The 20,163-nt window shown below is 39.8% G+C and overlaps 4 protein-coding genes across 4 annotated transcripts; 2 read left to right on the top strand and 2 right to left on the bottom strand.

Moving 5' to 3' along the window:
- Positions 1-769: 769 nt before the first annotated feature.
- Positions 770-7,148, top strand: LOC101296988 (putative SWI/SNF-related matrix-associated actin-dependent regulator of chromatin subfamily A member 3-like 2-like). The gene is made up of 20 exons (XM_004304659.1): positions 770-1,267; positions 1,397-1,530; positions 1,654-1,789; positions 1,902-1,955; positions 2,032-2,178; positions 2,264-2,415; positions 2,489-2,573; positions 2,668-2,937; positions 3,092-3,238; positions 3,343-3,498; positions 3,608-3,675; positions 4,100-4,222; positions 4,320-4,419; positions 4,512-4,624; positions 4,886-5,164; positions 5,282-5,482; positions 5,940-6,033; positions 6,142-6,213; positions 6,474-6,572; positions 6,774-7,148. The coding sequence occupies exons 1-20, from the start codon at positions 770-772 to the stop codon at positions 6,894-6,896; spliced, it is 3,051 nt and encodes a 1,016-aa protein (XP_004304707.1). The 3' UTR covers positions 6,897-7,148.
- Positions 7,149-8,069: 921 nt separating this feature from the next.
- LOC101296695 (tether containing UBX domain for GLUT4-like) lies at positions 8,070-10,807 on the bottom strand. Its single transcript, XM_004304658.1, has 7 exons — positions 10,615-10,807; positions 9,942-10,038; positions 9,732-9,800; positions 9,380-9,450; positions 9,127-9,256; positions 8,938-9,042; positions 8,070-8,486 (listed from the first exon to the last, which is right to left on the bottom strand). Exons 1-7 carry the CDS (start codon positions 10,699-10,701, stop codon positions 8,287-8,289), a joined length of 759 nt encoding a protein of 252 aa, XP_004304706.1. The 5' UTR covers positions 10,702-10,807; the 3' UTR covers positions 8,070-8,286.
- A 1,339-nt stretch (positions 10,808-12,146) lies between these two features.
- LOC101296411 lies at positions 12,147-16,964 on the top strand. Its single transcript, XM_004304657.1, has 13 exons — positions 12,147-12,359; positions 12,442-12,498; positions 12,586-12,680; positions 13,059-13,209; positions 13,559-13,684; positions 13,795-13,951; positions 14,091-14,151; positions 14,234-14,555; positions 14,709-14,834; positions 15,239-15,400; positions 15,504-15,732; positions 15,878-16,228; positions 16,713-16,964. The coding sequence occupies exons 1-13, from the start codon at positions 12,147-12,149 to the stop codon at positions 16,751-16,753; spliced, it is 2,091 nt and encodes a 696-aa protein (XP_004304705.1). The 3' UTR covers positions 16,754-16,964.
- A 139-nt stretch (positions 16,965-17,103) lies between these two features.
- Positions 17,104-18,081, bottom strand: LOC101314120 (uncharacterized protein At5g08430-like). Its single transcript, XM_004306358.1, has one exon. The coding sequence runs from the start codon at positions 18,079-18,081 to the stop codon at positions 17,104-17,106; it is 978 nt and encodes a 325-aa protein (XP_004306406.1).
- Positions 18,082-20,163: the final 2,082 nt, after the last annotated feature.

Genomic DNA, 20,163 nt, shown 5'->3' with positions numbered 1-20,163 from the left:
GACTTATCTGGTTGCGTATTTTGCTAATGGGGCGTGCCACATAATGTCAATTCTTGATGTGCTTGAAAATGGGTTTCAACGAGCAATGCTTTGCACGGGCAATTTAGGATGTTTGAAGATGGAGAATACTACGAGGTGGGAAGATAATTACTGTTTCAGTGATAAAAGGTGGAGGAGCTAGTATATACGTCTAAGATGTATGTCTGGGGAGTTTACTGATAAATTCTAATTACCAGTAACTTGGTACGTTAGTCTGAAAATCAAACCTTCTTCAATTGGTTTTCTTGTGAAAACGGTCAAAATTGAGACACATGACGATACATACCTGACAGCTTTGAACGAGCAATTCTACTTGCACAAGTCGATCAACATCTAATACTTCAAAGTCTACTTCAATAGTCTGCACAATATAATCAAATTGTGCAGGTCCTCCACTACGTCTAATTGGATATTGTGAATTATACTGGATTCACCAAAAAAAAAAAAAAAAAAAGAAGCCATAGTACGTAGATCGAATCCGAGTTCCTGATTAAGTTGCTAAAGCTCAAATAAACAGGCACGTATTAATATGTAAATGCAAGATGAACCCTGAATCTCTCTCACGTGCGAGCTGTGCGAGGCGCACGTGCTCTATTTCCAACGTGTTTACCGCCATCACTTCACTCCCTCGCGCCTTTTTTCTCTTTTGTTTCAGTCCAACACTTCAAATTGGGGATTTTAGGGTTAGGGCTTCCTTCGCTCTTCTTCAATTTTTTTTTTTTTTTCAGCGATGGGCAACAAAATCACCGACGAGCTCTTATCCACCGTCCGTTCAATCGTCGATTCCGGCTACTCCGACATGGACATAATCCGAGCCCTTCACATGGCCAACAACGACGTCACCGCCGCAATCAACATCATCTTCGACACCCCCACTCTCAAATCCTCCAAAGCAAGACCCGATTTCCCCAACAGTCCCAGAATTCCGATCCCCGAAGCCGCGAATTCGAAGCAGAACGGCGGCGATTGCGCCGCCAGTTCCGGCGATGACGTCGTCGCTGACGTGGAGAGGCCGCTCGGCGGCAGCGAGGAGTGGTGGTTGGTGGGTTGCGGCGAGGTGGCGGGTTTGTCGACGTGCAGAGGGAGGAAGATCAAGGCCGGAGACGTAGTGGATTTCACATTTCCTCAAAAGATTTCGCCGTCTCCCGGCAAGGCTTTTGGCCGGGGACGGCCGGCGGCGGCGGCGTGTTCGGAGATTGTGAGGTTCTCTACGACGGATTCCGGGGAGGTAGTCATTTGTTGATGGATTTGAGATTGATTTGTATTGATTGTTTGATTGTCTAGAACTTGATTTTCTGTGCTAGAAGTTTTAGTGTTTGATGAATTTGTGTTTGGCAATGATGGCGTGTTATCGTAGATTGGACGAATACCGAAGGAATGGGCTCGGTGTCTGTTGCCACTTGTGAGAGATAAGAAGGTCAAAATTGAGGGGCATTGTAAATCTGCTCCGGATGTATTGAGCATTATGGACACCATTCTCTTGTCTATAAGGTTAGCTAAGATTTTCGGTGGTTTATAGCTGCTTGTTGGATAAACAAATGACAGTTTCAAAGCATGTAGAATTTATAGGAGGATTACTTGGTTAGTGATTTTGAGTTTGTTTGTTTGGTGCAGTGTGTATATCAATAGTTCTATGTTCCTTAAGCAAAAGCAGACCTCGCTTAAGGTAGCGAGTAATTCCACAGAGGAAACAGTAGTTCATCCTCTCCCGACATTGTTCCAGTTGCTAGGCCTAACTCCTTTCCAGAAGGTGATCAATTCTGAATGTTTTCTTTAGCAATTATGAACATCTTTGGGCAGTGAATGTGTTGTTTTGGTTCAGAGGTGGTGATTTGTTATTCTTCTATTCATCTTTTTGATAGGCAGAATTTACTCCCGGTGACTTGTACACGAGAAAGCGCCCTTTAGACCAAAAGGTATTGAAATGGTACTCTCATACTCCCCAGTTATGTTCTCAGTTGATTTCAGTGCCTAATATTTTGTTCTGAACAGGACAGTTCTGGGGTTTGTGCCTCAATTGTACATGCAATAAAGCATAAAAATCCTTCTATAAATGAAGGTGAAGTTGAAAACGAGGAATGTATTTCGGATGCTGAGGTTGATAACATCGTTGGGGTTGGAGATTGCTCTGAGTTAGAGGTGTTGTCATGTATATAGCATCTTGTACACATTTATGGAGGTTAGTCTTGCTTAGACAAATAACCAAGTAAATATTGTATTTCAGGAAATGGATCCTCCTGCTGCACTTCTGTGTGAACTTCGTCCGTACCAAAAGCAGGCTCTTAATTGGATGATCCAACTAGAAAAGGGTAAATGCATGGATGAGGGAGCAATGACTCTTCACCCTGGTTGGGAGGCATATCGTCTTGCAGACAAGTATGTTGGACCATCAACCTTATTTCCAATGCTAGTTTATGATTTAATACTTATTGAAGGTGTTTTGATATAGGAGGGACCGTATTATATATCTGAATGCATTTTCTGGTGATGCAACAACAGAATTTCCAAGCGCACTTCAAATGGCCAGAGGAGGAGTATGTCTCAAGTTTGCTTACCCTTATTGTATCTCTTTTCTCATACATTTTTGTACGTTTTGTTAAATACATTGCCTTTCTTATGCATTTGAAGATCCTAGCTGATGCTATGGGCCTGGGGAAGACGATTATGACAATAGCACTCCTTGTTGCTCATTCAGGACATGGACCGTCGGGTAGTCAACCTATAAGCCGGTCCTCCTTTGAAGATATTGAAGCCAGTGACATGTCAGACCATTCCTCAAAACTCCCAAAGGCGGTCACAAAGTTTTCAGGATTTGATAAGTTGATGAAGCAAAAAAACATGCTTGCATATGGTGGCAGTTTAATTGTATGTCCTATGACCCTTCTAGGCCAGTGGAAGGTAATTAAATCTATTTCCTGAATATTGTTTGTATTCTGCATACTTTCTATTGGTTGGTAGTTCTGTTGATATCAGAACGTTATGTGCACTCTGATAAGATTTTTCTCCATCTGAGAGCTGCTTTTAACAATCTGAGTGTGTGCTCACCTTTCAGGCAGAAATTGAATCTCATGTGCGTCCTGGATGTGTATCAGTATATGTTCACTATGGACAAAGTAGACCAAAGGATGCAAATCTCTTAGCTCAAAGCAATGTTGTGATCACTACATATGGAGTTTTAGCGTCAGAATTTTCCACAGAGGTAATGTAAACAAATCCTATTTGTAATTGTTTACGGGTTCTGCACATGTGTATAGAAGTTGAGTATGTGCATCTTTTCCTTTCTCCTTGTCTCTCTCCGTCTAGAATTCTAAGGACAATGGGGGACTTTTCTCAGTTAGTTGGTTTAGAGTGGTTCTTGATGAGGCACATACCATAAAATCCTCTAAAAGCCAAATCTCTATTGCTGCTGCTGCTTTAGTTGCTGGTCGCCGATGGTGTCTTACTGGCACCCCTATACAGGTAAAGTATTTCTATGAGCTTTATGTTAGTATTTGAGATTGAAATTTTTGTTAGTATTTGGAGGTTGATTCTCTGCCACAACTCCTGACATTTCCTTTGTTGTTAATAGAACAATTTGGAGGACATTTATAGTCTACTCCGATTTTTGAGGGTAGAACCTTGGGCAAATTGGGCTTGGTAAGCTCTGTTTTCCTTTTTCCCAGGGAACATATATATACTCTACATTGTTTATGTGTGTGTATATATTACATTTTATGGAATATTGCTTTACTGTATACATCTCATTAGTCTATGATAAGATTAGATATCATATGCTGCTGAAATTATCTTACTTGTAAAGTTGTAATATGAGCCTTAATCCATGGTGATGAGAAGGAATTGTGACCGTTGTCGACCTGTCAGAATTTACAGTGAATGCATATTGTTTGGAAGAAGAATTTTACTCCTTTTTAGTGCTAAATTCTTTAAATATAATAACTGGTGTAAGTTGGGACTGATAGAATCTCAAGTATTTGTGGAGGACATTTTACTGTCATAAGTTGAATCCAATAAGTTGAGCTGTCTCTAACTACAGTGTGATCTTCTTTTTTGATTAATCTAGGTGGAATAAACTCATCCAGAAACCCTTTGAGGAAGGTGATGAGAGAGGGTTAAAGCTGGTTCAATCTATCTTGAAGACGATTATGTTAAGGAGAACCAAGTTTAGTACCGATTGCGAAGGCAGGTGAGTTTTTTGTTCAGGATATGCCACTCAATTCAGTTCTCCTTTTCATATTTTATTCTTTTCTTTTTGGGATCCTAAAGTTTACTGTTTGTTTCAGGCCTATATTAGTCCTTCCTCCTGCTGATATTCAGGTGATATACTGTGAACTCACAGAAGCAGAAAAGGACTTTTATGAGGCCTTGTTTAAAAGATCAAAGGTATTCTTTTATTCCCTTGACTAGACTTTCGTATTTGCTTTGATCTACTCTATCTTGCATTTGTAGCTGACAAGTTTGTTTCAACTTTTCAGGTGAAATTTGATCAATTTGTTGAGCAAGGACGGGTTCTTCATAATTATGCATCCATATTGGAATTACTTTTACGCCTTCGCCAATGTTGCGATCATCCATTTCTTGTGATGAGGTGTGCTTTACTCCTTTATTCAATGGACTGAATATTTACTGAGCAGCTTTTTTCTATCTATCCTGTATGTAGCCTTGTTGTTTGAATTTGCCAAACTTCTTTGTTTGCCTTGTATTATATTCTACTTTTGATGGATTTTCATTGCATTTTTATAATCACATGAACATATCAATGTTATATGAATTCCAATGGAAAGTAGATGTAGAGGTTAAAACCCCCAAGTTCTTGAAACTAAAATTTAGGTTTCTTTGATTTGTTCAGTCGAGGTGATACACAAGAATATTCAGATCTGAATAAGCTTGCTAGACGGTTCTTAAAAGGCAGCCAGAATTCTGTGGAAGGGGAAGCCAAAAATTTACCTTCACGGGCTTATGTTCAAGAAGTTGTTGAAGAAATACGCAAGGGGGAACAGGGAGAGTGTCCCATATGTCTTGAAGCATTTGAAGATGCAGTATTGACACCTTGTGCTCATCGCTTATGCCGTGAATGTCTCTTGGCTAGTTGGCGGAATTCAACTTCCGGCTTATGTCCGGTTTGCAGGTATATCAAAATGCTACCTTATTGTTTCAACTTGGAATTTCATTTTAATTTTCCTTGTTTCCCTTATAATAAATAATACTACTGTTGGCTTAAAACTTAACAGTTTTACCATTATAGGAAGAGTGTAAGCAAGCAAGATCTTATTACAGCACCAACTGAGAGTCGGTTTCATGTTGATATTGAGAAAAACTGGGTGGAATCATCCAAAATAGTTATTCTTTTGCGTGAGCTTGAATGTCTTCGTTCATCAGGCTCAAAGAGCATTGTCTTCAGCCAGTGGACGGCCTTTCTAGACCTCCTGCAGATATCTCTTTCTCGGTAATCATTACCACATGTATGTTTTTCAAGAATTATATGGTTTGTGAGTACATGACAATGCTGAAGGTTAACTAATTTATCTGTAGAAATTGAAGTCAATATATGCTCTTTGGCAAGAAAACTATCTTGGAACATGTGCATGCCTTGTATGTACCCTAGTTTCACTATATGAAGGTCTTTGTTTATTAATGTTCAAAAATTGAATGGTCCTGACATGAATTATTTCTATCCTTTTTACATTATATCATGAAGTGTATGTATCATCTCATGGTCATATCCATTTTATTATCTGTTTTCATCTTTTTGTTTGGTGTCTTTTAATCTCGACATGATTTACCACAAAAGTACCAGTGTCACTAATGACTATAACACTTCTTTTCATTATATGCTGCTGTTGTTTATTCTTGGAAATATTCTTACATTAGAGTTACAATCAATCTTACTTATCTTCTTACAGGAGTAACATTCCATATCTTCGCCTGGATGGGACTCTCAGTCAACAGCAGCGCGAGAAAGTGTTAAAACAGTTTTCAGAAGACAGTGACATTCTGGTATTGAATTTTGACTTTATTGTATTGTTTGTTTATTTTCTTGTGGGTTAAAGCAGTTTGGACATGAGACTTGAAGCATAGTGGTTGACTCTTTACATCATATGTCAGGTGTTGCTAATGTCACTGAAGGCCGGAGGAGTTGGAATAAATCTAACAGCAGCATCCAATGCCTTTGTCTTGGTATGCATTGGATTAGAATTCAAGTTAAATAGTGACATTTCTTATCGTATTAGTCATCTGCACTGTGCTAATGAGCATTTGCGTTGTGGTGGTATGTTAGGCAGTGTTGTATTTGCCACTGCCCTAATAGTAGTTATGGTTCCTCTGTACTAATCTGCATGCAGATTACTGACTGAAATACAGTGATTATTTTGGATCTACTGTTTGAGGAATGCTGAGATTGATTGGTATCAGTAATGGGTTACTGTCCGTGTTTGCAGGATCCATGGTGGAATCCAGCTGTAGAGGAACAAGCTGTCATGCGTATTCATCGCATTGGACAAACAAAAAGTGTGATGATCAAACGATTTATCGTGAAGGTCCTCTTTATTTTCTACCATTTGACATTTTATATCTCTGCTTTGTGTGATTAAAGCTTAGGCTTTGATCACACAAAGCTTAGAATTTCGTTGTCTGGTGTGTCATGTCAGCATAGTGTTTGGACTTGCAAAACATAACCAATGAACAGAACATTCACAACTTTGGTTGTCTGACCATAGCTGAATGTCTATGAATGGCAGGGAACGGTCGAGGAAAGAATGGAAGCAGTTCAAGCTCGTAAACAGCGGTTAATTTCTGGTGCCTTAACAGACCAAGAAGTTCGAACAGCTCGCATAGAGGAACTAAAGATGCTTTTTACTTGAGAGCATTGTACTGAAGTGATAAGTATTCACTAAGAAGATTGTGTCCAAACCCGTGAAATTGAGATGCCTTCTCCTGAGCGCTGGCAGTTTTGAGAATGCTTGAGCGCCTAGGAAGGGTTATTTAATTTTTGTTAGAATTGCCATACCCCCTTGTAAAATTGTACATTTGTAATCACCAAAAAGAATTTCCAGATCAATTAGATTCATATTCAAGCAGATCAGTTTAATAATTAAACACATTGTTTTTGGTTGATACTTTAAAAGATGAGAGAATCGTGAAATGTATTTGTCGATTGAAAAGTGGGAATGATTAATTGGACCATGAGAAATCCTTAATTTCTTCTACATAAAAGTTGATGTAAAAGGAAGAGGATACAAATCTTATAAATTCCCCGAGTTCAGTATTTGAGTAGTGTATACTTTTATGGGAGAGTTTGCTGACAACAGGCTAGAGAATAGAGATCAAGGACATGTTAATACTGGAGGGCAGCAGATGGGTAATTGCTGGAAGGCACCAATGCCAGGTACGCTGAAACTGAATTGTGATGCATCTGTTTCTGCAGATGGGAGGAATGTTAGGAGTTGGTGTGGTCCTTGGAGACAATTTGGGCCATCTTGTGATGGCTGCTGGTGAGAGATTGAATGGCAGGCTTCAATCTTGTGCTGCTGAACTTTCAGCAGTAATTCTGGGGCTTTAAATGGTGCAGGCTGAGGGCTGGCAGGTTGCAAAAATCGAATCTGATTGTTTGGAGGCACTTCATTTGGTGAATGGCTTTGCGGAGGAGGGAGTTTTAGTAAAGAGTTTCTCTTGGCTGCGTCTGGCGGGTGTGTTCTTGATTGTGTCAAGAGTGTGCAATGGCGCAGCGCATGTTATATCATGTAGCCCGGCTAGATGGGCGTGTTTCGTGGTTAAGGGATGTGCCCGACTGGCTCATGACTGTCTTTGGATAGTGACAGACCCCATAACTCTTGGTAGTAGTAGGGATGTTTTGGATATCACTGGGATACTTTGTAGTTCTGTTCTGTTCTATCTTTGAATAAAATTCTCGTTATTGCTCTCAAGAAAAAGGATAAAGAAAAAGCACACCACCTACAGCGGGCATTCTACATGAAAAGTTGTACATTATTACATTGTTGGAGAAAGTATAAACAACCTTAACAAAGCAAAAATTTGGCATATGTAAAAGTCATCTCTTTGAACTCCTAAAAAATATTTGCTATAAATTTTTTTAATAAGAACCTCCTAATAAACATCTGAGGCTAAGTCGCAGCCATCAAATAACTGTCATAACCAGCGAAATGTTACAAGAAAGGAAGTTGCGCCCACCATTTGACAGATTCAGATCATGAATAACAATTGCACCTCCGGAAGTTGGTCATACAATTCATTTCACATTTTCAGCCACTTTGGCTTAACAGATTTTTTCTCAGCAGGCTTCTTCTCTTGGACAACAGGGGGTGGTGCCTCCTGTACAGGTTCAGGTGCAGTCTGAACTGGCTCTGCATGCTCTTTCACAAGTTCCAGGCCTTTCAAAGACATTATCTCTTCATGAAGGAAAGGACCTGACTTGACATCTGCAGTATCATCACCTGGACATGTAACACAGAAGGTTAAGCATTTAACAATCACAGAAGGTTAGCCATTGTTATTAACAATCACAGTCAAAATATAGATACATCTGTGAACAAGAGATGATGTGGCAACTCCTTCCAAACACACACACAAACCCCTCAACCCCCCACCACCCCGCGCCCGCAGATCTCTCTTCCCCAAAACCTATCCACTTACCCAAGAGAGTTATAACAATTGGCAATATCCTCACTTTTGTGTAGAAATCCATATTAAATTTGTCTGAATCTTATATAACAGTGTCACCTGATCTAAAACAAGTTTAAAAAAAACAAAAATATTCTGATTCCTTAAGACACATAAGGCAATTCCCGTATTCTTAGAGCAAGTGTAAATCAGAAAAAGGCTAGGTAAGGTGAAATCATGAAGTTCAGTGGACAGTTACTATGGCACTGCAAAAACAAGTCTAACCTTTTGGAATATCATATGAAAAGTATACAATTGCACCAGGAGCAAAGCCAGCAGAGTAGAAGTCCTGTGTCATGTCCTTTATCAGCTTCTTAGGAGGGGTAGTATCTGTGAATGTAAATGTTAGACTCTACTGCATAATCAGTTATGCATAAATGAAAAGGTCAATATTTCATTTCATAATCTACATACATATGTGGAATGATAATTCGGGTCGAGCAACCACTCTCTTGAGGAGATCAACCAAGCTCTGAATTGTTTCAGATGGATGAAAAGTGGCCTCTAATGTTGTGTTATCAGGAAAGCGAACCCTGATCACAGCCTGCAGATATGTAAGTAGTCAAGAGTCAGAATAGGTTATGCATCAAACGACAAAATCTACCAACAAGAGCCTCTAGAAACCATCACTACATCAAGCAGCAAAGAAATGCTACAGAGTAAGTACCACCTTTGTTATCCTTGACCTCCGAGCTGCCTGTTCTGCCTCTCTAATCTTTCGTGTTTTCAGGAACTTTTCTGTTCATTAGAAGGTATGTAAGTATCATTTGCATATGTAACCATTTTAGTATCAATGTTGTCCTATGAATGTGCAAATCAATAAAATCCTACAAATTATCAAATTCATTCCACATTATTCAGTTTTTGCAAATAATATACTGGAAACATGGACGAAACTTCCAAACAGAAGAATGTGTTTCTCATTCCACATATAACTGCTAGAAAAATATTTAAGAATAATAAACTTCTACTTTTTCCTGATTCCTGAGTCTTTATCATGAGGTTTCAATCAAACTCACCTTCCTTCTTGGTATTCATTATCCGAAAATAATCCTCAGCAGTGAATTCATAAAGGTCATCTGTCTCCTCTGCCAAAGAAAAAATACAACAGACAGGAAAAAAGTCTATTAGGCAATCTCAATCAGCTTGCATTGACAGATACTCTAAAGCATGCAAAGGCCTAATCTGAATGTTTGTAGGGGAAGGATAAAAGTTGGAATTCTCCGTACCAGTATTTGACTCTACATTTTGCGAAGAAGAAGGTGGTGCCGTTTCAAAAACACGAATTTCTCTGCCAAACTTTTCTTTTGCTGCTGTGAGCTTGGCCTGAAATTACCCCAATGATCCACAAGTAAATGTACTATTCCAACAACAGATATAGCAAGAACCATCAGACATTAAAACTATAAGGGTCTCAATTCCAAAATTGCTACTTTGTATCTTAACACAACGCGCTAATATGATCAAACCAGCAGTGATTTGCAAGCGCTGACTTCACTGAAGACTTGAAACAAAGCAATAGCACACAATTGATCGTGACACCAAAAACACTTCAGCAAAAACTGTACTAACTCTCCATAAGTACAAAACTACATTCATTTTAGCTGCACCAAATTCATTCCTTAATATCTACCTCCACAAATCACCAAAAAGAACCAAAATTTACACACAAACGAAGTAACCCATCAACAGAACCAAAACAAAGTTCGTTTCTTTACTACCAACCCACCTCAAACAAAAAATTAACACCTTCTGCACCACACCCACAACTTCAAAACAGCCAAGAACCACTAATCAATACCTAAAACCCATCACACGCAAAACCCAGATCGACCCAGTAGCCAAAACCAACACAAAAGAATCAAGAAAACCATGGCATGGGTATAAAAGAGAGTCTCAAACCTTGGCTTCTTCGGCCTCCATGGGATCAATGTTGGTGAGCCTCCTTCTTTTCAAGGATGGATTAGAAGAAGAAGCATCAATGATCATAGAGACCACGCTTATAAAACCCAGAAAGAATTTGATACTGGCTTTTTATGGGTTTCAACTTCAAACCGGGTCGGTGCAACACTCCTAATTGTTTTCTTTCCTCTTTGGACTCTGATAGATATGCTTTACCTTTATGTATGGGGAATAGTGGACCAGGCTTTGTGTATATTTGGGCCGGGTTTTCTTATGAAACCGGGTTGTTCAGTGAGCCCAAATCTTTTCTTCTTTCTTTTTTTTTTTCTTTTTTTTTTTTTTTTGGGAATTATTCCAAATGTATTGGAGCTAAAAAAGATCCCACAGTCCCACCAAACCTTTTCTTTCTCTTGTACAAGGCTTTAGGTTTACTCATTCCTTTTGTTTAAAGTGAAGCCATGTGTTATCTAGTGATAAGAGTTGGCATCCAAGCTAAGCAAAAATGCAGTGAGGTCACTACCATTTGTATATCATCACGTTGCATAAGTCTTATGTCTAGGCTTCTTTTGTCTACTTATATCATTGACTTATGATTTCATAGAGTGAAGAGTATATGACATACATAATACAAGCCTTAAGAATGAGTTCACAACGTAATGTATGAGCTAATTAAATCATTCGTCACAAGAGAGTACTCTCCTTTTCTTTTCATTCTTACGAATTTAGCTCTTAGGCTTTCATGTGCCAATTTACTCATACTTTACTAGCAAATACTTATTTGTGATCATCAAAGACAAAATTGACATGTTAAATCCTTGCTAAGCACAAAATCTATTGGTGACTTTGTCATAGGGATCCCTTTGACAGTATTATTAATGATAGACATAAAGTTTGCATTGTACAGTCAAAAACGGATAACAAAGATTTCGTCATTACGATTAGACATACTCAAAACCTCCCCAATTTACATTCAAAAACTCGAAAAACAGACTTCATTTATTCTCAATTTGTACACACATATGTCGAGATACAAATTAGACTGTCGTACAATTCTTCAGTCAAACTCATACTCAAATGACTCAATTGAGTATCAAAAATGAGAATACTATAAAAACTCCTTAAAATCTTGATTTATTTTCAACTCGTCTATACGAAATCAAGATACGATTGAAGAGTCGGACAATCCCTCGCCTCGTATAGGAAAAAGAAAGAACATCATACCGTGGAGCGGCGGAACACGGTATTCCCGCTCTAACCAAACCACCACACGACGACACCCAACAGAATCCGCAGGTGGTGGCCGGCAACAGTTTCACTGCCGCACGTCACAGCCTTTCAAATCCCGGCCCCACCAAAACAAACCTCCAAAAAAATTAAAAAGAATTTAAAAACCAGGTCCCTCCACTTTCCCATATTTAAAAAACGACCCCAACTTATTCAAATTCACGATCTGAAAAACACAAAAGCACTGACCTCCATTTCCGATTAGAAAACCAGAGAGAGAGAGAGAAGGTTAGGGTTAGGGTTTGGTGATGACGATGGACAGAGATAAGGAGAGAGAGATAGAGCTGGAGAGCGCAATGTACACTAACTGTTTACTGTTAGGGTTGGATCCGGCCGTTATCGAAGCCACCAACGGCAATCCTCCTCGGGTCGGGTCGTTCCGTCACTCCAACCCGAAACTCGGCGAGCAGCTCCTCTACTTCATCCTCTCCTCCCTCCGCGGCCCAATCCAATCCGCCAAGGTATAAAATCAACTCGAAATTCCTTTCAATTCCGAATTCTCTACACGTCGTCGTTTTGAATCCCGCTCGATCTCTCTCTCAGGATTTCGATAAGGTCTGGCCTATCTTCGATTCCACGCAAGGTCGCGATTTTCGCAAGGTGAGGATTTTTCTAGCTGGTTTGTTTCGATTAGACGTTGTGCTGTTTGGTGTTTGAGATTTTGGTGTGGAATTTTGTGTGGTTCAGGTAGTGCAAGGGATTATTAGTGAGCTCGAATCGCAAGGGGCGCTTCCGAGGAGCAATTCGAGAGTTTCATCACTTGCTACATGTTGTGGACCGAGGTTCGTTTGGTGATGATTTACCTGTTTGTTGTTGTTTTCGTGCTTGTTTTTTGCGGTTATTGAGCTTGATTAGGAGCAGAAAATGTGAAATCTAAGGATAAAGTTTAGTAGCACTTACCTGCTCTGTTCATTTTAGCATTTAGTTCAGAAATGACAGCTGAATTGATGCTGGAAATGTAGTTACATGTTAGAATAGATCATGTTTTCTTTTGTAAATCAGCCAATTAGTGGCTTTAGAGTTGAATGACGTATCTGCATAGTGAAGTGATAATATCTTAGTTGTGCATACTCTTAGTTCATAATGTAATGGGGTGTCTGATGAAGATACATTGGGGTCTTTCTTTGTGATGGTATTTATGGTGCATTTGCTTCATGCAGGTTTGTGGAACTTTTGTGGCAACTCTCTTTGCATGCTCTGCGAGAGGTTCATAGGCGGACATTTACAGCTGATGTAGCTTCTAACCCTCTTCCGGCATCATTGACGGATGTAGCCTTTTCACATGCTGCCACTTTACTTCCTGTTACAAAGGTACTGTTGACCATGTACGTAAAATTTTAAAGCATGCATAATGTTTACTACCATATATCATTTTGAAGTTGTGATAAACTGTGTTCAACTTGCTTTGGCATCTTACATTCCTATGGAAGTGTTCACATGCTTCGTAAAACTCTTAAATGAGTTTTCACGGTTAAGATTTTCCCTAGATTGTAATGTTGCATAATGAATTTATTGTGGAAAGCATTTAAGTAGAAGCCTAGACTGCTATAACTTAAGATTCCCTTGCTTTCTTTCTTCTTTTTTCATATTATCATATGTAGATTCCAAATTGTTTACTTGATCTTCAGTAGTTAAGATTTGAGCTTTTTATTCTAAACAGGCTAGAATAGCACTCGAAAGAAGAAAGTTTCTTAAGAATGCAGAAACAGCAGTACAGAGACAGGCCATGTGGTCAAATTTGGCTCATGAAATGACAGCAGAGTTCCGTGGTCTTTGTGCTGAAGAGGTATAGGAGTAACACTGAACAGCTTAATATACTGCACTTAATTGAAAATTCTAGAAGTTTGCAATTCACGTCCATGTCTAATGTTACTCTTCATAAAACATGAATCCTAGGCTTATTTGCAGCAAGAGCTGGAAAAGTTACATGACCTTAGGAACAAAGTCAAGTTGGAAGGGGAACACTGGGATGACCTGGTATCTAGTTCGAGTCAGAATTCTCATTTAGTATCCAAGGCTACTCGTTTATGGGAGTCGATATTAGCTCGTAAAAGTAAGTCCAACCATTTTCCCTATAGTGTCAGTTTGTGTCGCACAATTACTGTATTCATATATTTAGCTCTTTAATTTCAGATTAGATTCATACTTGGTTAATCAGTTTGATGATTCAATTAAATCTCCTTCACATCTAGGTCAACATGAAGTTCTTGCTTCGGGCCCTATTGAGGATCTAATCGCTCACCGGGAGCATAGGTAATATACTATCAAATATCATTTGAATTCACCGGATGTCGTTCAGCAATTTACCTTCGCATGCAAAATTTTTCCTTTATAGGTACCGTATTTCTGGATCTTCATTGCTTGCAGCTATGGATCAGAGTTCTCAGGTTCCTTATGCAGATGTCTTGTCTGTCCAGTCTGGTGATTTTACTCCGACACATGAAGATGATAAAGAACAGAGTGATGGATCATATGTCAATGTGAACAGAGAAAAGATGAAGAATAATTTAGATTCATCACATTCACAAGTAAATGATGAAACTCTTCATCGGGCTGATGAGAGAAGTGGAAGAGTACACCCAATGGTGGACGTGGCTGAAATCATCAGGCGTTGGACACATGCTTTACAGCGTATTCATAAACAGTCACTCCATATGGTAAGCTACTTGAAATTATGTCTGCATATTTTTGGGAAAAGGATAAGATAAAGTTCATTCTTGTCCTTGTTCTCCTTTTATTCTATTTTGTTTTGTTTTGTTCTAAGAAAAGCTTTTAATTTGAATCTGTGTTGTGGAAATGGTAATTTGTAGGCAAAAGCTAATGAGGGTGAGGGTCCAGAAATTCTTAGAAGCGCGCATGAAGGCAGTTCAAGTGGTCATGCCGAGTCATTAGCTGCAACACTTGCTGAACATCAGCAGCACTTGGTTAGCTTTCAGGTAAGTTTGTGCTTTAACTGAACTGGTTATGGCTAAAGTGCTTCCAGCTTCTCAGTTTGGACTTCATACAGTAGTTAGAAGTAGAACCAATTCCTATCTAACTTGGTAGACATCGATTATAAACCTGTGATGAAGTTGTTATTCAGTCGAATCTTCGTCCATGACTTTGAATGAAGTATTCCGATTGGAGTTATTTTTGTTGGTATGAGGGGTTATGTGGGATAGTGATTACCAGTATGCTTGGACTACTAGTACTGAATAGACATCTTAGTAGGCAATAATGGAATTGAGACACTAGTAATGTATATGCTTTCTGGAATTCCCATGCACATCTAATATTTCTTGGATATCCTTGTACAATCATCTGATGCCATGCTGAGATTTTCCAATTGTAACTTGTATAGGTCCTCATTAATCAACTGAAGGAAGTTGCTCCAGCTATACAAAAGTCAATATCAGAATGTACAGATAAAGTAGATAGCATTTCTTCTAATCTGCCCCAAATGACTAAACACCCTGGTCGGTCAACCTCACCTAGTCAAGCGCAGAGCAGTGGAAGGGCATTGGTATTACACTTAACTATTCATTTAGAACCTGTATCTGCTAAAATATGTCCACTTTATAAGTGCAGTATGATTTACTCATCTTTGTATATTTGGATTAATTCAGGAAAGCACTGATGATGTGGCTGAAGTGACTTCCAAATTGTCTACCTTTCAGTTTGAAAAGGTGTCAGCCAGTCCACCTGCTCTAAAGCTCCCCCAGTTATTTAGCGCGACGCCTAACTCTCATAAGCGCCTTGCTCCAGCTGCTCAAATAAGCCAAATAGAGAACTTTTCTGAAAGAAAACCTTTAGAGCAGCGTCTATCGAATAATCACATAAACAATCTGCCACAAGGTCTGCTGTTCGTCCTTGCTCTTAAATTTCATTTCATGTACAACTGTTGGCTTTTGGAAGGCCTTCCATTTTATGCATGGCTTCACTATGGGTTGTGGAATAGCTTTATGATGCAGGATTTTGATATTTAGTTTCATGTATGCAGATAGTGATAGCCATTTTGTCCAGAATTTAAAGAGATCTGTTAGGGAAGCTGCTTTGTCACGGAAGTCCTTACAGTCCAAATCATCACTAGGCAGTCATTCTGATGAAGGCTCAGAGCACTTCTTCATGCCTCTTTCATCATCTGGGTTTTCTCGTCTGGCTCCAGAATCTAAAGGGGTTTCGTTAACTAGTTCACTTCATGATTATGACCATGTAAATGGGTTTCTTTCCATTACGGGTTCAAACAGTGCTGCTTCAGATGTACAAAGGTCGTTTTATGACTTCGAGGAAGCTCAGGATCAGGTCTTCTCACCTCCTTTGCTAATAGAAGATGCTTATGAAGACTTACTGGGTATGTTGCTTAAGGCACTGACTGTTCCATTTAGTAGGCGTCTTTTTCATATAGTTTTTATATGTACAGATTGTTGACTGTCTACATTTAATCAAATATTGCTTTTGAGTATAGAGTTCTCTGCTGGTTCAGCATAGGTTATGACATATATGAAAGAAAACTCATACTATTACTTTATTTTCTCTGGTAAATGGCTTTAAAGACCACATCCTAGTCAGTTATGACATGATTAGAACAATTCTCCTTCATAGCTCAGCTCCATTTGTTATCTGATGGGAGATGTCAAAATGTGAATCCATTTTATGAATTCCCTGCCCTCTCTTATCTTTCCTTGTCTGAAATATGAACGCATGCACGCTGGTTGAGCATGTCTACTTTTCTATATTTTGGTCTAAACTAGCTTAGTTGAACTGTGGTGTTCTTTACTTTGCCCTTGTTCATAATTTATTCCCATTCATAGACAAGTTTGTTGACTCTTTTGCAGCACCGCTTTCTGAAACTGAAGCAGCATTAATGGAACACTGAAATTGTGAATTGACTGCCGAGATTGATTTTTGGTCTGGTTTATATGTATCTGATTATTACACATGTATGTTGCTCAAAGCCTCGAACAATAGAAATGAGAGATTTGTTGTTGAATCATAGGGTGTCCTATTTTCTTGTACAGTAATTATCTTCCCACTGGAATTATGAGTGAATTTCTTTGTTTGAGTAGAAAAAGATAAATCAATTATTCAAATAACTGTGATAAACAACTTACAAGCATGTCAAATCAGATGATCGTACACAATACTTCATCGAGTAAAAATCAATTTCAGCTACTTTACAATTTGGTTTTTGACAGCAAAAGAGAGAAACTACTCTCAGATGAGGGCTTAGCTCATAACCTCTACAATGACCTGCGGCACCTGTTTTAGGAGTCGCTCTTGTTCACATGCTTGCTTCAGCAGTTCCCTTTGCTCAATGTATTCATCTAAGTCTGCTCTCCTTCCCTTCTCATTCGCCCAATCGACGCAGTTCTGCAACCTCACCAACTCTTTCCTAATCCAATGCTTGGTTACATCTTCATACAGTTCTCTTGCCTTGTGTTCCAACTCAAAAACAGTGGGTTTCCTTAGCAAGCGACAGTTTGCCACATCTTGTCGCAAATCCTCGCATTCTTCCTCGGTGAAGTTGCAATCTGAAAGTTGAGAAACAGGAATGTCTCTTGTCACATTACTGGTAAGCACTTGCACGAGAAATTCACTGGTCGAGCTCTTCTTGTATATGCCTTGAACTTCTGCAAGTTGGTGATAATTTGTCCTAGAGTAGTCTCTTGGGTCAGTCTTGATTCTCACAAAACTTCCAACCACTTTGCTTTTCCAACAATGAGGTTGCTCCTTCGTCAACTCCTCCACAAGGCTCTTTTTCATGTAGACAAGCCTGATGTTATCAACAACCAAAGATGCAAAGCGATTTTGTTTCCAAATATTGCAGGGAAGATTGGTAGGCGCTTCTGACGAGCCTATACTTTCCGCATCATCCGATGTGATCTCTTCTGAATCATCATCGCTTTCGCTATCGTTTTCCGACGAGCTTTCTTGATCTTCAAGCAGAACAAGATCCCAACAGCTCTTGCAAATGCCCTTTTTGTTTCCTATAACCAGTGCAAACTCAGAAGCACTACTAACACGGCAATCTCCACACAACACTTGTGCACAACAAAAGCAAGAAAGCCTTACTCCGGTTCTTGTGCCGCATTCTGAACAAGATCGCCCACTTCGAGTGCATAGCTTTACACCTTCAGTTATGGGTCTCGTTTTCCCAACATAACCAGGACCGTGAACTTTCAGGTAGCTTTGGTAGTCGAACATGGTTAGGACGTTGCTTAAGAAAAAAAGGGTGATCGAGAAAAGGATATTTGGGGTTTGGGGATGGCAATATTGCTGAGGTTACAGAGGAGAGAAGACTAGTGAGTTTTTCTCTTGGTGAGTAGCGAAATGTAATGCTTGCTCTAGTCTCTCTTTATAAACGAATGTCATTTCCAAGTGAGAATTGGATTCCTACTTTCCTTGCCTAGAAAGAAAAGGAAATCAAAACGAGTCAAAGTTGATATGATGTGAGCTATGAAACGACACCGTTCCCAACAGATGCCAGCGGATTGGAGACGAAAGACCTCGGTTACTGGCTTACTGCTAGTTGTGACATCACTGCCAAAGTTAATGACCCCGGTTAAAAGCGTTTTTCTTTTTAATTAAATGAGCATTTTTCATTCCTCATAAAGGTATTCCTTTTCTTTTGGCCAAAAATTTTGAGAAGGAAATAGCACAAAACTAATGTTCAACGAGTGCTTTTTTGAACCGTTACCAATAACGACATAAAAACTGTGCAATATGTGGGACATAACAAATGGCCGGGCGGGGTTCGTATAAAAAAAAAATCAAATAGGCGGGGTTAACATATGCGCAAAGCTACTTAAACTAATAAACTGTCATGAGACGGTAAATTAGAGAATTTAATTTGAGGTTACGATTAAATTTAATTACCGTAAATAATGATGTTATTTTTTTGTTGCTTTAATTACCGTAGGCCAGACATTACTCAATTTTGATGTAAAATCGAGAGAGTAACAAGAAGGAGAGGGAAGAAAAATAAATAAGGGACAATGCTCATTAGCCCTAATTTTAACAATTTTATTCCCACTAAAAAAATCAGATTTTAAAATTCCCAAGAACCAACTTAAACAGCAAAAAGATAATTATACCCTTAATGAATTAAATGAACTACAATAGACCATTATAAGAGTTTATTATAAAATAAAGTTTCTATGACTGGATTCCCACGACCAATGACCACTGACCGGGCTCCGGGGTCGTTAACCAGACTCCGGCGACTGTTGACCGGGCTCCAGCAACCCTTGACCAGTCTCCGACGACCGTTGACCGGACTCCGATGAAAGCTAGGGGATCTATTGGGGGCAGTAGGGGGTCTGTCTGGGGGTCTACAAGGGGCAGTAGGAGGTATGTCCGAGTGTCCACTAGGGGCAGTAGGAGGTCTGTCCGGGGTCTACTGGGGGCAGTAAGGGGTCTATCCGGGGGTCTATCCGGGGGTCTACTGGGAGCAGTAGGGGGTCTACTAGGGGAAGTAGGAGGCTCTACTAGGGGCAGTAGAAGCAGACCACCTGCGTTTTCTCCACCGCCAAACCCCTCACCAACAACAACAACCAAACCAATATATTTTGCTCTATCGCATTCAACACAAAACAACCAATATATGCTTTGCAAACAAAAAACTCAATCAACATTAACAATGAATAGAACAAATATTATCACTTCTAGGACAAATACACTCTCCACCCAAAGTCCACTACTGAGACGCAGCAGCAAAATGGAACAAGATAGTAACTAACGTCCGATCAGATCTCGAAAAAATAAAAATGTACCGGAAAACCGCAATTGGCTTAACCTTCGCTCTGCTCCTTCTCATCTCCTACTCCATCTTCATCAACACTGTTGATTTGCGATCCTACTTCATCCCTCTCCATAAATCCTCACCGTTGGCTCCTCAGTCGCTATGCGCCACCGGCCCGCCGCTCAAGGTATTCATGTACGACTGTCGCGGCGGTTCAACGTCGGGATGCTGAACCGGAAGAGCGCGGAGGAGGCGCCGGTGACGGCGAGGAAGTGGCCGCCGTGGCCGAGGAACTCCGGGCTGAAGAAGCAGCACAGTGTGGCGTCAGCGGAGGGAGACATCGGCGAAGTGGAGCGGATTTGGGAGATCCAGTTAATTCTGTGAGATCTAGAGCTGCTAATTTGCGAGTCTCGGATTTGGGCTAGGGCTTCGGGTTTGAGGACCGGTTGGGTGAGGAGCGGTGGGAGGCGATTCTTGCGCGGCTGTTCATGGCTGAGAGAGAGAGAGAGAGAGAGAGAGAGAGAGAGAGAGAGAGAGAGAGAGTA

The sequence above is a fragment of the Fragaria vesca genome, linkage group LG6 (assembly GCF_000184155.1).
Source record: "Fragaria vesca subsp. vesca linkage group LG6, FraVesHawaii_1.0, whole genome shotgun sequence".
NCBI classification, from domain to species: domain Eukaryota; kingdom Viridiplantae; phylum Streptophyta; class Magnoliopsida; order Rosales; family Rosaceae; genus Fragaria; species Fragaria vesca.
This window is presented reverse-complemented; position numbering and strand designations above follow the sequence as displayed.